This window comes from Lithobates pipiens, unplaced genomic scaffold (genome assembly GCF_037356315.1).
Source record: "Lithobates pipiens isolate NorthernLeopardFrog02 unplaced genomic scaffold, aLitPip1_a1.2 Scaffold_8, whole genome shotgun sequence".
Lineage (NCBI taxonomy): Eukaryota > Metazoa > Chordata > Amphibia > Anura > Ranidae > Lithobates > Lithobates pipiens.
In genome coordinates, this window is record NW_027507903.1 from 93,047,039 (window position 1) to 93,064,797 (window position 17,759).

At 40.7% G+C, this 17,759-nt stretch overlaps 1 protein-coding gene across 13 annotated transcripts in view; it reads left to right on the top strand.

Moving 5' to 3' along the window:
- The window catches only part of TJP1 (tight junction protein 1), a 738,699-nt gene that overhangs the window by 653,651 nt on the left and 67,289 nt on the right, over positions 1-17,759 (top strand). For all 13 annotated transcript variants that reach the window (XM_077473241.1, XM_077473242.1, XM_077473245.1 and 10 more), the window contains 4 exons: positions 2,629-2,773; positions 9,113-9,246; positions 12,354-12,459; positions 14,157-14,307. In XM_077473241.1, the coding sequence (XP_077329367.1) occupies positions 2,629-2,773; positions 9,113-9,246; positions 12,354-12,459; positions 14,157-14,307 (536 nt within the window). The remainder of the gene's footprint in view (positions 1-2,628; positions 2,774-9,112; positions 9,247-12,353; positions 12,460-14,156; positions 14,308-17,759) is intronic.

Consider the following 17,759-nt stretch of genomic DNA (forward strand, 5'->3'; position numbering starts at 1 on the left):
GGGAGAGACTGCTAGGAGATGTTTTGGGAGCAAAGAATTGCTTGTCTGGGTGTTTCCAATCTATGTATGTAAAATCGTCAAATAGGATATGAGAAGGAAACATCTTGGTGGAACATTTAGGTATATGAAAACCAAGCCTAGACATCATGTTTGGCAAAGTTACAGTGGAATCTTCTAATTTTAAGAGTTGAATATGAAGTCCCAGTTATAAAGGAAACACTAAAGTTCAGCTGGTGGGGTCTCTCTAGGGATTAACTCCACACCCGAGAAACCGTCCTTTGACAGAATCAAACATACTAAGCACTTTTGTGTCTGATTCTGCTGAGTAATATGGTGAACGTTTAAGCATTTGCAATCAGGGGGAACAGCAGCCTGCACTAACATTAATCTTTGTATACCAGAATAAAATCCGTTTTCTGTGAGGCAATGAGCACCCAAGGACGAAAGGGAGGGGCGGGGGCAGATATGGTGCTAATAACCAAAAGGGATGTACTTTTAGAAAATGAAGAGCAGCTCAAATCCTCCAGGAACACTCGTGGACCCAAGCTAGAAGTGTACCAGTGTTTATAAAGATTGTGTGACCAATGTGTACAATCGCTTCTCTGTGGAATAGGCGGTGTGAGGGGCTTGTGGAGAGTGAAAGAAAGACTGAAGAAAGAGATTCTCCTTGGCAGAAGGTTGCAGGAACAAATCAAACTACACAAGCTCACTAGTCTAGTACTGCATCTTCAAATCAGGCCAAGCAGAGAAAACTGCCAGAGATTCGAAATTGCAGCCACCCGAAACAAGCAGTAAAACGACTCTAAGGTGCAATAAAGAGGGAAAGTTCCCACTAAAATAAAGTACAATGCACAGCATGCAACCTAAAGGTATTTTGGAGAGCTAAAAAAAAGGAGAGCTTTAACTTCCTCTCGCATACTGCCTGGCCATATACAACCGAAATGCCAAAAACGGTAGAAAAAAAAAAGAGAAAAATATATCCTCTTAGCCATTAGCCTGCTATCCAATCACAGCAGTGAGTCCTCAGAGACCGAGACAGGGAAACTGCCCCAACTCTGGTCCCGATACTCTGCAGTATATCCCTAGATAAACTGGGCCTTACCTGAATAGCAGATTTCAGTGCTAAGTGGAACATGTATGGGTTGCCTCTGATGACCTGTTAATGTCCCTGACAGTTCACAAAGAAAACTTAATCAACTGGGAACGCCTGCTCTTATTGGCTAACTGGAAAGACTTCAAGGATATCCAATATGGATCTACCAGTAAAAAAAAAATCTCAAAATTCAAGCAACAAATATAGAAGAATGGAAAGCGTTTTTTCCATTTTACTCGGGATAAGCAAAACTGAGGAGGAGGGAGAGGTTTAGGCTGCATTCACACCTGAGCGTAGGTTTTTCAAGCGTTTTTTGCGGCGTTTTTTACCGTGATTCGCTGCGTTTTTACTGCGATTGCGGCGTTTTTTGCCGCGTTTTGTCGCGAATTTGTGCAGGGCAAAAGGTCACCAATGTTAAGCATTGAGCAGATACAGCGTCAAAACGCCCATAGAAACGCTCGTTGTCGCGCTAAACGCTCAAATCGATCGTTTCCATTAGTTTCTATGGGAATGAAAACGCCCAAATCAGCCCGATTCGCGCGACAAAAAAGGGTCCGGAACTTGTTTGAGCTTCAGGCGACTTGGAGTGGAGATGTGAACCATTTCCATTGAGAATAATGGATTTTTTCCCCTCCAGCGTTTTGTAGCTTCAGGCGTAGGGCTACAAAACGCTCAGGTGTGAATGGGGTCTTAGGGCTGAAACAATCAGCATAATCGATTTATGAAAACTTTTTCATAATTGGTCGGCTGATTAGTTGACACGCATCCAGAATGCATTATTTGTTTATATATCAGAAAATATAGTGCAGCACAGATACAGCTCAGTATATTGTTCATACATGTCATTATATACACAGTGCACTACACCGTCCATACATGTCAGTAAGTGTCTAAGAACTTGTAAATGTGTGAGGAGCGCTGGGGTCCCCTGCTAGCGCTTCTGGCTACTCTTCTGTTCTAAGTGTCCCCATAGCAAGCCACTTGCTTTGGGAGCACTTGTGCGGGCTCACTCCTGAGCCGCACTGTGTGTGTCCACTGTCGCACACAGCATAGCTTGACCTTGTCTCCTGCTCTCTCCTGGCTGTGATTGATAGCAGCGGGAGCCAATAGCGCCTACTGCTGCCTTAATCTTCGGAGAGGAAACGGAGAGAGATGTTGCTCAGGGCACAGCACAGGATTGAGTCGGGGATCAAGTAACTATAAGAGAAGGCTAAGGGGGAGCTGCACATAGGTCTTTTTACCGTCATGCAGAGAATGCATCCGAGTAAAAAAAAACTTCTTCTACCTTTTAGAACCACTTAGTTTATTGAGTTCTCCCAGGTGTATACCTGTTCTTGGTTGCGAAACATTGGCATTCATATTCTTGTTGAAGTGCTTCACAACTGTGTTCAGTCTCAGAATGACAAAGGTTTAGGACCCTTGGCCTTTTTAAATGCATTCATTTTAAGAGTAAGCTTTTATTTTGTTTAGCATTTTGCGTAATGCTTATTTCTTATTGGACATTTCCACAAAAAAAGCTTATTTTACTTTTACAGACATTTCAGAAATTCAGTCGCTGACATCGGATCATTCCAACCGTTCACATGACCGGCCCCGCCGCAGCCGTTCACGGTCTCCTGACCAGAGATCGGAGCCTTCAGACCATTCCAGACATTCTCCACAACAGCACAGTAACAGCAGGTGATGGCTTCATTAGTCTTTGTTTTGTATTTGGAACTTTAATGCATAGGTTTTATATATTTTATATGGTACATAATTTTTCTTTTTAATTTTCTGAAATCTTTTAACATAAAATAGAGTATTTTTTTCTTTTTTTTTGGTTATTCGTATTTAGAGTTGAGAAACAAATGCTTGAGGGTAAAGGTGAGCTGAATCTATTCTGACTATGGGGCGAATGTACAATTTCTGCTCTGGTGTTATCCATATTGAGGACATCATCCTGACATATCACAGATGTTGGGAATCTAAGCACACTGCCAGAACACATACACTTTCTGCAATAACACCTTTAATGACTCATGGGAAAAGCAGCTATAATTTTGTACAAGTTGTCACCTAGAAACAAAGACAGATTGCTAGCTTAGCCCCACATAATTCCTCCACATTCAGGAGGTGATATTCCATCTACTGTTCACAACAGAATATTTAACTTCAAAAAAAGCATCCTATCCTGTACGAGTCTATTCTCCAGCCTTAAAGTGTTAGTAAACCCAGGACCCTGCATTCACTATATCTGGTCTCCCACAGAACATGGGAATGCAATTATTTTATTTAAATATATACTAACAACTTTTACTCATCAGCAGTATATAGCAGTCTTGTGACTTCTATCAGTGTCCAGCCTAGCACTGGTTAAAGCTTTTAGGAGGAGTTTTTCATTCTCTGACTGTCCTATGAGGCTGCATGACTTTTTGCCTGCACAGTGCTGATTGGCCCGATCACATGCACCCTCCCAAAATAAACGCTCTAGCAGTACACACCAGACTGAGCATGTGCAGTGGGATTCCTAGTGCTCTGTTCTATCAGGAGCTTGATTGGGGACAGTAAAAGAAGGGGAGGATCAGAGAAGACAGGATCAAACGGCCTTTTTACACAATGCAGAGATTTAACCCTTTAGGTTCCACAGTGAGTATAACAAGCATGCCTTATTGCATATACAGCCTTATTTTACTGTTGTGGGTTTAGTAACACTTTAACTTCAGTTACATATCTCCAACAAACATTGCCTCTGGAATTTATATGGCCTCTCTTTTTCTGCCTTTTTTTCTTGCTGTATGTCCCTGTAGTATTATACATTTTCAGGTTGTTTCACATTAATTAGCCCTTTTCTTTCTGTTTTTTTGAATGTTTCTGGTTATTTAGTCCGTTGTCTACAAATCTATTTCTACGCTTTTTCACATTTCTGGTTTGTTGTCTTTTATTATTGATCACTTCTGTTCCTAACCCCTGTCTGTCCCACCACTGTAAATTGATGCCTTTCTGGACACACGGGGCACCTGGAAGGATGTTCACATTGTTTCTTACGTGCAGCTCCACACTCCAAAGATCATTGTGATCGCTGTGATGTGTGCGTTAATCGGTTACCATTCTTAACGTTTCTGTGAATCGTGACATTCTACGCTCGATAACATCTGCATTCCGGTGGCACTGTGTACTGTTATGTATACCCAATTCCTCCAGTACCTGAGCTATAACACTTCTGAGTTTGAAGCTGTCAAAATCCTGATACAGCAGGACTCTCTCTATGATCTTCATGTGCTACAGGCAGAGAAGGCAACATCTGTTGTGCATTAAACTTGCAAAACTGAATTTTTCACATTTTTGAAAATAACCTGAAAGTTTCCTTGTATGTTTTTTTTAAAAATATATCCAGGATATTTCTAAAAACAGATCATTAAAAGAGAGGCTTTAAAAAAAAAAAAAACTCCCAGCTCCTGCTGCTGTCAATCAGTCAGTGAGCCAATCGGGAATCTGAGGGGGCGTGGCCGAGCCTGCGGCTCTTTGTGTGAATGGACACACAGAGCTGCGGGTCGAGAGCGCGCCTGTTTGAGTGCCCCCGGAGCAAGAGGCTTGCTGTGCGGGCACCTGGCAGGAGGGAGGATTCATTGCACAGAGCAGGTAAGTATAACTAACATGTTTTATTAAAAAAAAAAAAAAAAACTCCACAAGGCTTTAATATCGCTTTATGGCTAGGTTCATACTGGTTCAACAAACGCTCCGACATTGGGAGCTCATATCGCATGACGTGTATAAATCTGATTCCCTATGAGAGCCATCTTAACTGGTCTGACACAAGTTGGCCCGACTTTGTGAAAAAGGTTCCTGCACTACTTTGGTCTGACTTTGATCCTACTTCAGCCCATTGAATATCACTGAAGTCGGATCGTCGTCCTAACCATCCAGCTTGTAACGTCTGACATGGTAATTCCAGCAGCAGTAAAAGGAATATATGTCACACTGGGATCGTTTTGATTGGTCAAAGGACAAGTCAGACTATCTCAAAGTGGGAGCAAAATCTTCTGTTCATTCTAGTCGGATGGAAATAGGATTAATGTAAGACCGATGCCGGAGGGCAATGTAGGGTAACAGTCACATCGTACCAGTGTGAACCCGGGCTAAAAGATGTATGTGTGTGTTTTTTTTCCTTTTTTTTTTTTTTTTTTTTTTTTTTTTAATCATATTTGCCTAGGTGGATGCATTTAAATGGTGGGAAGAATTCCCAAGGAAAGTCAGTAAAGAAGTCCCACATTGCCCCGAACCAAGGGGTTTTTTTTTTGCCTAGGTGGCTGCAGCATTGGTCCCCCCCCCCCGGCACCTCGATCACTGAAAACTGAGCAATGCCAATCGCTCGGCTCTCACTGCTCCCTGCCAGCCAGCAGCTCTTTGCTCTGCCCCTCCACACTCATTGGAGCGCTGGGCTATGGCGGGGGTTGGAAGGGCCGGCTCAGGCTCTCAGCCACTCGCTGAGAGGCAGGTGCTGGTTGGGGCATGTGGACGGATCCCGACTCCATTGTCACGATCTTGCCCAAGCCTGGACTGGCTCTGTGACAGCCAATAGCAGACTTTAGCCTGCTGTCTGCTGAACATGGGTCACAGGAGTGCAGAGCCAACAAGCTTTGACTGTACTACTTTAACTTTTACTTCTGCTTTTAAAAATGACCCTAATTCATCATTCAAAAGACTGGCCCACCTATGACCAGAATTGCAGAGGCTGTTAGCGCTCTGATGTGTAATTTATGTTGATTAATTAGCAATGATAAAAATAAAGGATCTGTGTACGTGTTTATCTCTGATCCTAGGTCTATTTACATCTGTATACATATGTGTTCCTGTAGGACACCTTTTGAGAGCACTTAACCACTTCAGCCCCGGAAGAATTTACCCCCTTCCTGACCAGAGCACTTATTGCGATTCAGCACTGTGTCACTTTAACTGACAATTGCGCGTGGTGCGATGTGACTCCCAAACAAAATTGAATTTTTTTTTCTACAAATAGAGCTTTCTTTTGGTGTTATTTGATCACCTCTGCGGTTTTTATTTTTTTGCGCTATTACAAAAAATAAATTGCGACAATTTGGAAAAAAACACATTATTTTTGACTTTTTGCTATAACAAATATCCCCAAAAAATATATATAACATTTTTTTTTTCCCTCAGTTTAGGCCAATATGTATTCTACATATTTTTGGTTAAAAAAAATTGCACTAAGCATTTATTGATTGGTTTGCGCAAAAGTTATAGCGTCTACAAAATAGGGGATAGTTTTATGGCATTTTTATTTATTTATTTATTTTTTACTAGTAATCGCGGCGTTCAGTGATTTTTTTATGGTGACTGCGACATTAGGGCAGACACATCAGACAATTTTGACACGTTTTTGGGACCATTGGCATTAATACAGCGATCGATGCAAAAAAAGAAAAAAAACATTGATTACTGAAAAAATGTCACTGGCAGTGAAGGGGTTAACCAATAGGTGGCGCTGTAGGGGTTAAGTGTGTCCTAGGGACTGATTCTAACTGAGGTGGGAGGGGCTGTGTGTGACACGTCAGCTATCCCAATTACAGGGAGCGCTGATCAGTGACAGTGTCATTAGGCAGAATGGAGAGATGCTTGTTTATATTAGCATCTCTCAGTTCTTCCTCACCGTGAAACGATCGCGGGTATGCCTGCGGACATAGAGTACACTGGACCCATGGTCACTAAGCTCCCGGCGCGCCTGCAAGCACCTCTTGGAGGGCAATGTACAGGTACGGTAATCTGCCTGTATGTGCCCTTCTGACGCAGTATATCTGCGTGAGGCGGTTGGGAAGCGGTTATAAAAAAGGTGCACACACTATTGCTTTCTGCAGCACTCTGCTCGATTTATGAGAGTGCAGTCATTTGGATATAATTCTCCATGGATCAGACTTAAAATTCACAAATTTGAAAAAAGAGAAACCCAATGAAATCCATCTTTGCTTTATTTGGTGGGGGGAAAAAAAGCTCATTAGCAGGCCTAGTGTTTGGACAACATTGCTGAACAAGATGCATTCTTGCTTTTTTCTTCTTGGCCTTTTATTATTTGTAATGAGCGGTTTTATTACAATCTTTGGTGTATTCATGTGCCAGCCTATTGTATCATACAAAACATTCCACCCATGTTTAAAAAAATCACTGGCTTTATCTTTCCAAACAGGCCTGTTCCCTATTGACTCTTGACTGACTAGAAAAATGTTGTTATCTTTTCTGGAACATGCTTCCTGTAATTATAGTTAATAAAGGACAACAAGGTTACGAGCTGTCTTTCCAGAATTATGGGATTGTGAGCCTTGTATTGCATTTGAATGCTGGTAAAACAATGACAGATATAATGAAAGCAAATTTGTGAAAATGATTGGCAGCTTTGTCACCGTGTGACTGCTGAGTTTCTTCCCCCTTTATGCTTGTTAACTCTAATAGTGTGATCACATCTTATTCATAACAGCCTGACGGCATAAGCTAGGGTTTGTTTTTGAATCTGACCTTCACATTATGTGCCTGCACAGGATTCTAAAGGCATATGTGGAACGGTGAAGCATCTATATATTTTATAAGACCAAGAATCTAGAAATGCGGTATACTATGCTATGCATTATTCAGGTAATGGTAGGGAATCGTAATTTACACCTTGACAAGCTTGCTAGTTTTTTTTTATTTTTTATTTTTTACCTGTTGCAGCAGAGATCATATTTAAGATTATTTCAGCCACCCTTCTTTGTTTTTCTTATGCCGTGTACACACAACCGGACTTTCTGGCAGAAAAGGTCAGACGGAATCATTCCGTTTGGATGTTGCGATCTTGTGTGGGCTTCATCTGACTTTTTTTCTTCAAAAATTCCGAACGACCTAGAAATAGAACATGTTTCAAATCTGTCCGACATAATCAATTTCTATTGGGAAAATCGTTCGTCTATATCAGGGATATGCAATTAGCGGACCTACAGCTGTTGCAAAACTACAAGTCCCTTTATGCCTCTGCCTCTGGGTGTCATGCTTGTAGCTGTCAGAGTTCTGCTATGCCTCATGGGACTTGTAGTTCTGCAGCAGCTGGAGGTCCACTAATTGCATATCCTTCGTCTATATGCTGGTCCGACTGACCAAATACGAAGCTAGGGCAGCTATTGGCTATTGAACTTCCTTTTCTAGTCCCGTCGTACGTCATCACGTTCAAAACTAACGGACTTTGGTCCATTCGTGTGTGGGCAAGTCCGTTCTGTCATAACTCTTTCGGGAAGACCGTCGGACCTTTTCTGCTGGAAAGTCCGGTCAAGTGTACACGTTATTAGTGTTATTCTGATATCCCAGCTTGCCTAGTCTAATGCTTCAATGGTCTTTCTGCCAGAATCTATTCTGGTGGATGACAATCCATGCACCTGAACATAAAGTAGCTGCTGCAGCAGATGAGTAGGCAATCGTGGAGCAGCTGTGGTCTTAAGGGCAAAAATAAAAAAATAAGGTCCATAATAGGTATTAGAAGTCGGGGTTGATTTTACCAGTATTTTTATATATTTTGTAACTCTGCAACTACCTCAGTAACTTATTTTCAAAATACTAACCAAATCGTTCTCTTCATTCCTCCTGCACTCTAGCTCCCATGCTCACCTCCAGTACTTCTCCTGAGCCTTCCCCATCCTATGGAGCTCCCTACCCCAATCTGCCCAACTATCTCCTACTCTGCCCACTTTTAGGCAATCCCTGAAAACCTCTTTGGAGAAGCCTATCCTGCCCCACCTAACTGCACTTTTATTTTCTTCATCAGCTAATTTCCTAAGGTTATTGCCTTTTTGTATTACTTGACCCTCCCTCTTAGATTGTAAGCTCCAACAAGCATAGCCCTCTGATTCCACTTATATTGAATTGTATTGTAATTGTACTGTCTGCTCTCGTGTTATAAACTGCTTCCCAAACTGTTGGCGCTATATAAATCCTGTATAATTAAATAACTGGTAAAGGCTTCATTATCATCCACACAATACTAACTCTATACTTATTTTGCAGCACGCGGAGTAGAGAGGAGGATAAAGTATCAAAGCCTGGAGTATCTACACCCGTGAAGAATACAAACGGCGCAACCCTAGTGAGAGCAGCAGATGATCTGGACAGAGCAGAAAAGCAGACGCCTCCTTTACCAGGTGATAAATCAACTCCTTTTTCTAGCATGACTTCACCAGAAGCTCAAAATATTTCTGTGAAGTGCAACAGGGCTTGATATCCCAGAGCAGTTTTGTTCTGTGTGACCCCATGTGTAATATCTCTTGGTCCACCTCTGGCCTGGCTGTTCTAACTTTTGCTCAGCTGAATACACTATAGGGGTAGTGACATGGAAATTGGCTGTGTCACACATCAGTACTTTCTGACACTATATTTATTTATTTATTTTTATTTTTTTATTTTTTAGAAATAGAATAGAATTATGTCTGTGCTGAAAGTTGGGTCTGTCATAAGGAAATGTTTCCTTTGTCGGGCACAACAAAAAAAATCTTCAGAGGCATTTAACAGCACTATATTACATTAACAGCTTGCGCTCCAGCGATGTACCCTTGTGTTGCTGTAGTTTGAGCAATTATACCAGGATGATATCTGCAGCTGCAGGCATCATCCCAGTAGATTGGCTTTGTTGGGCTCTGATATAGTAACCTGGTTGTAAACGGTGCCATTTTAAAAAAATCAAAAGCATTTGATCTCACCAATCTTGGTGTGATGAAATACTTTTAAGGGCAGAGGAGGGAACTGAGGTCTTATAGATCTCTCCATAAAGAGTACCTGCCTGTTACAATGTTTACATCCCTTGTGATAGCAATGAAAGTAATAGCATTTTTTTAAAGTGACAGTGTAAAAAAAAAAAAATTAAAGTGCTCCTGTTCCCCCCCGTGTTTGCATGCAAAGGCAAACACAGGAGTCGGTCACGCATGCACACAAACTGCGATCGCCCCACACATGAAAGGTATCGCTGCAAACTTCAAATCATGGGCAGTAATTCCAGCACTAGACCTGTGCAAGTCTAAAGTGGTAACCTGTAAAGGCTTTTAAAGTGTTGTCTACGGATTGCAAAATTTACATCCTTTGACACGTTTGGTATCTATTTACTTCACTGTACTGTAACATCATCTTTCACATCTTGCCATAAAATTGGTTATGCATCTTGTGTGTTTTTTTTTTTTTTAGCATTAACATAAAAAAAAGGGTTGAAGAACTGCTGTGTAAATACGGTGACATTAAAAAAAATTGCAAACCCATCAATTTATTCTCTAGGGCCTCTGCTGTAAAAAAATAAAGTGTTTGGGGTTCTAAGAAATTTTCTAGCAAAAACATGTAAACAGAAAAGGCCCAGTCAAGTGGTTAAGGCACTTATTTATAAGGCAGTGCTTAAAAATGTGCTTTTTACTTAACCTTAATCGTTGTAAATCAAAATAATTGAAATAATGTATTGTGTGCATTAACTACTCAACAGTGACTGTCTCTTGCCAGTATATATTTTTCAGATGCATTCCAACTGTTAAGGCTGTAAAGTATTACTATGTTTTTAGTGGTAGTTCCCTTTTAAATAGACTTGGAATAATTAAGCATGTCAAGGACAAGTCATAATGTTCTGAAGTTAATCTTAAATGATTTATGTGCCAGTTTAGTCGTGGGATCCTGGTTAAGAGTAGTTAACGTGAAATTATTTTTATAGCTTTAAAGGAATTGATTTGCCTTCTTACCATATCTCGGTTTTAGAATGGTCCGTTCTGAGGCCTGCTCATCCCACACTGCAGTGAGGCACATCTCAATAGGTTGCCATGGTCAGCATTACACTGTGGATGAGCTGGTTACATGACTATTCAACATTTATATTACACCTTTATCTTATTTGTAGGATTTACATCTACATCACAAATTAATGATGCAAAGGGTTTTCATTGTTTAGATCCTCTGCACATACAGCATCTTTGCAAACTCCTTTGCCACGTATATCAATTACACAACACTGACAGTTAATTACATGTACATAGCATATTCATCTTTCCTTTATGGGGAAGACGGCCTATGAGGCACGCATTGTGCAGGTCAGCGATGCAGTAAATATCACTGAAGACAGGAATCCTGTTCGAGGCTAAATCTGATTTGAATTCTTCTGTTTTGCTTTTAATTATGGGAACATACTGTTTGATATAATTTTAGTAGAAATTTATACAGTGGCTATAAAAAGTAATCCGTGTTTAAAATGTCAGGCTTCTGTGATGTAAAAAAGAATGAGACAAGGATCAATCATTTCAGAACTTTTTCCACCTTTTAATGTAACCTGTACACTGTACAACAAACTGAAATCTTTTAGGTAGAGGGACATAAAAATAAAAAATAAAATAATGTGGTTGCATAAGTGTGCACACCCTTAAACTAATACTTTATTGAAGCACCTTTTCATTTTATTACAGCACTCAGTCCAGGCATATGGAGAACATGGGAGATTGTTGTCACATACCACTAAGGATGAGCTCAGGCGTGTTTGCATACTCCACATGCAGAGCCCGCCAGGAAGTCGGCACAGCGCTGCTCTAATCACAGGAATTGAGACATTGCCCCGATGCAGGGCTGCAGAGATCGGGCAATGTCTCACTGCCTGTGATTAAGCGATGTTCCGACTTTCTGGCGACTCTGCACGTGGAGTATGCAAACACGCCTGAGCTCATCCTTGTATATCACACAGCCAGTACTTGCCAGATATTCCTGCAGCTCTTTTTAATGATGCTGTAGACCTCTTGGCAGCCTCCCTGACCAGTTTCTTCTTGTCTTTTCATCAATTATTGAGGGACATCCAGTTCTTAGTAATGTCACTGTTGTGCCATATTTTCTCCATTTGATGACTTCACTGTGTTCCATTGTATATCTAATGCATTGGAAGTTCTTTTGTATCCTTCTCCTGACTGATACCTTTTAACAATGAGATCCCTCTGATGCTTTATTTGGGGTTAATCGGAGGCACTTTACATGATGGCAGGTGTCTACTGACTCCTATTCAACATGAGTTGAATGTGATTGCTTAATTCTGAACACGGCTACGTCCCCAGTTAACCGCATATTTTTATTTATTTTTTATATTTCAGTTTGTTTTTCAATTGAGTTGTACAGTTTTTATAGGTCACATTAAAGGTGGAAAACGTTTATGAAATGATTTATCTTTGTGTTTTAACCAGGGTGCGTAGACTTTTTATATCCACTGTAGTTATTTTTACACGTATTATTTTTCTTCCCTTTTTAGAGCCAAAGCCTGTGTATGCCCAGTCAGGACAGCCTGATGTAGACCTACCTGTCAGTCCATCTGATGGACCTTTTCCCAACTCCACACATGAAGATGGCATGCTACGGTAAGGGAGCTCCTGCCTGATTGTATCACTGAAGTTTCCCATTCTCTTTTCCCGCAGAAAAATGTAGCAATAGAAACCAAATGCTCATAGGCAGCTGTAATATAGGAATATAATTTAACTCTTGCTATAGCTCTGTGAAGAATAAAGAATGACATGATGACATAAAAAAAAAAAAAAAATTCCCCATTTCTTGTTGGGGGGGACACTGCACCATTGTTTGCTCCCACCTTTTTGTATTGTCAGTGGACATTATGCTGCCTTCCTGTAGAATGAACAGATCAGCAGGGGGAGAAAAGTCGCATAACATCTACTATGTTCTTTTTGCTGACTTTTTTTATTATATAATATATTTAAGTTTTTTTTAAGAAATTAAAAAAACCTTTACAGAAGCTATAGTTCTCTGGCTGATATTCACTTCAGGAAACTGCAGGAAATAATTTCTTTATACATTGAAGTTGAATCACCATGACTTTTTAGCTCCCCACAATGGGTTTTGACCTGCACTTATGGTGGCTCACCTTAAATGTATGAGTTTGCTGGCAGGAACCCACTACTCCTGCCCTTCCCACTACTCCTGCCCTTCCCACTCCCCCCGCTGCCCACAGTCTCTGACTCCCTTCCGGCACTTTGCAGAGGTTAACGAAGAACCCAGAGACAGAGCATCGTACTGCTGCTTGTGTAGGTGGGATGTGTGTGGCTCTGATTCCTGCTGGCCCTCCTCTCCATCCCGTGTGATCAGAGCAGTACACATCCCGCCCCACACAAGCAGCAGCAGCACAATGCTTTGCCTGGGGCATTCTCCCTTAAACCCTGCAGAGTGCCAGAAACTGTGTGGGGGGGGGGGGGGGGAGATTGCATTTTGGATTGTGTGCTTAGCCCACTGACAGTGCCACAACTGGGAAGATCTGTGACTGCAGCTTCCCTGTGCTGCTCTGCTTGAGGAGACCATTTCTGTATTATACATTACTGCCTCCTATACTGTGCTCTTCTGCCTTCCTTGCCTCGCTGACCCTGTACGCTGCCCTTTGACGCCCTGTCCTCTGCACTACTATTGTTTGTGTTGATCAGTCTTTGATTTATGGTATGTTTTCTCATGGTTTAAAATTGACTTCATCAAAAGTACTAATAAGTATGTTTAATTCTATTAGCTACTTTCATTTTTGTGAATAGGTGCGTAAATTTGAGGCAGACTTGTAGGGCCCCAGTGCATTATTTTGTCCAGGGACCCATAATTATATTAAGATGTCCCTGATTTCTGGTCTGCTAACCCTTGGTTAAATGGCCATGATTTCAGTGTGCATCCTGTGCTGAGCGTAATTAGCAGATTAATAGTTTGCGTGTTTGTCAGGCATATCATGAGTACCTAATTTCCTTACAATGCTCAAAGCTAAATACCTTTGTATCTGTTTCTGCACAAAATTTTCAGTCATTCTGAGCAAATACTCCTACTTTGTCATAAGACCCTTTTTGTATTGTGTCTTCTCGGTGGAACTGTAATTTTTGGTTTCTAAGATGTCCGTAAAATAATCAATGAACTGTTGTAACTTTCCAATCGAGCCAGTATGTTTAGGGAAAAAAAAATAAAAAATACTGGAAGACATTAACATCTGTATTTGTGTTTTGTTTATGCCAGAATGCATAAATGTAAAATTTACGCTTTTCTTTAGATATAAAGAATATTATATTATATCACACAGGCCTAGCATGAAACTGGTGAAGTTTAGAAAAGGAGACAGTGTGGGACTACGTCTTGCTGGAGGAAATGATGTGGGTATTTTTGTTGCTGGTGTGTTGGATGACAGCCCTGCAGCTAAAGAAGGACTGGAAGAAGGTGATCAGATTCTTAGAGTAAGTAATGTGGGATTTTTTATTTTATTTTTATTTATTTTTTTTGCAGCCTTTTATGTTCAGAATATTAAACTTTAGTGTGCTTTTTAGCAGCAAGAATATGTGGGATTCCATGTAGAAACCTTTCAAATAAGATGATCTTTAAAGACACTTTCATCTTATAAAAAAAGTTAAAAGAAGTACTGCATGAAAAAGTATTATTTTAATATACACTGTCATGCAAAGTTCTTGGGCATATCTTCAATTATTACAGTGTTTTTTTTTTTTTTTTTTCATCATTTATATATTTATCAATTAGGGGGACTAAAAGGCAAATTGGGAGTGCGTGGAAGCGTTCATGGACCGCTTCCACCTGACAGTCGTCAGCTTGTCAAATGTAAACACATTCCCGGCTGCGGGAGCAGCCAGGAGTTTCGCGTAAACCCTGCTGCTGTTGCCGACATATGCTGTGTGATTGGTAGCCAGGTGTAATTCTATTTTTTTCAGACAAATTTCTTATTATTTTTATATTATTCGTGTTACTTGTTTCCATTTACATAGCATAAATGTAAAAAAAAATAACTTTTATGGGAAAAAAAATATAGCTGCTTACCCTTTACTTGCTTTAAAAAAAACAAAAAACAAAAAAAAAACATACATTGCTTTTCTTTTCTCTGTAATGCTAAAGCGGTAGTAAACCGCTGGGTGTTTATAAATTTGCCTTACAGGTTAAAAATAAATGAAAATGTGCTAGTATGCATCACATACTAGCACATTATGTGAAACCTACCTGAAAACAAAGCCTTCCAGTGGCATGCGGTCACCACTGAAGGTGCTTCCATCTTCACCTGGTCTTCCTTCCCGGGTTCACAGACTCCAGCTGTGAGAGTGTCCCGAGCCGCGATGACATCACTCCCGTGCATGTGTGTGGAAGCAGCTATTTATGGCAGCAGATTGTGAAGGAACGGCCGTGATGTCACCGACTGCATGTACAGTAAATATCTCCTGAACGATGGTGCAAGTTGAGGAGATATTTACAGTACCTATAGGTAAGTCTTATTAAAGGCTTACCTAGAAGTAAAAATCATGTATGAGTTAACTCCCACTTTAAGGAGTGGGCTGGGAGGTTAGGTTTACCATAATTAACCCTGTCTGTACTATGCTGACAGATCTTCTTCATTATCAGTTGTACTTGCAACTAGAGGTCCATGCTGCCTGTCGTAACAAAATATAAAGAGGTTCAATTAGAATCCTCAATGCAGCCCCCCCCCCCCCACTTTGATAATCTGAAGAACTATACAAAGTATAATATATCCTAACAAAGGGTTAAAGATTTCAAGGTTTGGGCGATTCGTTGTATGTTAATGCACTTTTCTAAACATTGTATGTTTAAAGCCCATCTCTAAGGAAATTAAAAGTCCTCCCTTGCAGCGGGGCTGCACCCACACAAGTGCTCATTTAGTTTAGGGGACGGTAAAAGCACTTTTACTTACCTGATTCTCTGCCCCCGGCAAAAGGCTCTCCCTACACTCTGACAGTGGACTGTCTTTCATCATCTATGCCTCCAGTGCAGCAGGGCTATGGTCCCTGCATTGATCTTTGATGAAGCCAGTGGTATCTGGACATAGGATTGCAGGGGGGAAGATGCTGCCAAGAATCAGTTTAGCTATGCGCAGGATCATGCAAGTAAAGCTGCTTTACCTGCCCCCCCCCCCCAGACCTAAATGAGCCATTAATGCTTGCATTAAGAACACAGCCCTGCTGCAGAGGAGAACCTTTACATTTCCTGGAGTTCAGCTTCAATGTACTATTCTAAGCAATATATGCTGTGTATAACACTGCTCCAAGGAAAAAATAGAAAGGTGGGAAATATTGTTTTACATTATTTTAGGTATGCTGTGTGAATGGAAATGTATAGCAAACATATAGTGAGGGGGATTGTTCCTGGGGGGTTCCCTCCCATACCTGCCGATTAAACATGGAAATGTGCCAGCTAGTGCAGTGACGCCCGTGTGTGTGTGTCCCAAAATGTTAGTATTTTAGCTGTCCTTGAAATGTAATGGAGTATTCTAATTTCTGTTTAATAAGGGTTAATTATGCAGCTCCCTGTAATTAGAAGCTCTGGAATAATTTAATACAGAGGATATAATTAGATTTGACTTGGTTAATTACGATCTCTTTCAAGCGCTCCAATGCCCTTTGGTAAAACCAATGCAGGGCACACGAACTGAAGACATGACATCATTGCTTTTCTAGATCTTTAGAACTTTCTCTCATTCTTGTGAAATGCATGTTTTCAGTAAGGTATTTTGAAGAACATGTTGCTAAGAAATCAAAGTATTTGGAGCTGCCCCCACCAATAATTATAAATGAAAAATACTGTTGCAAGAAATTAGAAACAAAATTACCGGGACTAATTCATCGTTAAAGTAAATTTTATTTAAAAATTTGGTAGCAAAATAGGTACACCAGTTTTAAAGGAGCCCAGGAATGGGGAAAATTTACGTTACATTTGGGCTTCGTTTTTTTTTTTTTTTTTAAATCATGCCACACCAGAATGTACGATACTTTGCTCCCACAAAAGCATGCACTAGCAAGGAGCATTGGGGTGCCATTACTCGTTTGGCTGTACTTCTCTCGTGGATCACAGGAGTGCAGTTCGCTCTGCACTGCTGTAACAGCGGCTGACGTCACAGAGCCGGTCCAGGCTCGGGAAAGATCGTGACCATATGGGGATCCACCCAGAACCCTGTAACAGCACCTGGCTCAGCCTCTCATCATACACAGCTCAGCGCTCCAGTGAGCGCATGGGGGCGTCAGAGCAGAGAGCTGCTGACTAACTGTCACCAGCTCCCTGCTTACGGAGCATTAAGAACTAAGTGGTCAGTGGTTGTTGATCACTCAGTTCTCAGCCTTAGAGCCGGTAGGGGACAGATGCAGCATCCACTTAGGCAAGTATGATTTCTAAAAAAAAAAATATATATATATATAATATAAAAACTCCATACCTCTTTTAATAGCGGTCATATAGCTGCCCTTCATCCACCGTATTGAATTCCTTCCTTTGCTCCTGCTGAAATACAGGTACAGGAGTTATAAGTTCTGTGTTTACTTAATTCTAAAGGTATGTTGGCAGACGATAGCTAGTACTTTTACCTGCAGCACTTGTACTTATTGTCAAAGCAGATGACTAATGTGTTAGAAGATTTGGTTATTATTATTATTATTATTATTATAATACAGGGTTTATATAGCGCCATTAGTTTGCGCAGCACTTTATTTTTGCTCTATTGGATTAATCATGCTTTCCTTCAGGAAATGGTGTATATTCGTCAAGCATTGTAGCACATTTCTCTTTAAGGATGTCTGTTCAGTTAATGAATTTAGGCACAAACTAATATTAAGTCTAAAAAGTTGTATTGTCTTTACCATCTATAAATGTCTGGTCTATACAATGCCTAACATTTTAAAAT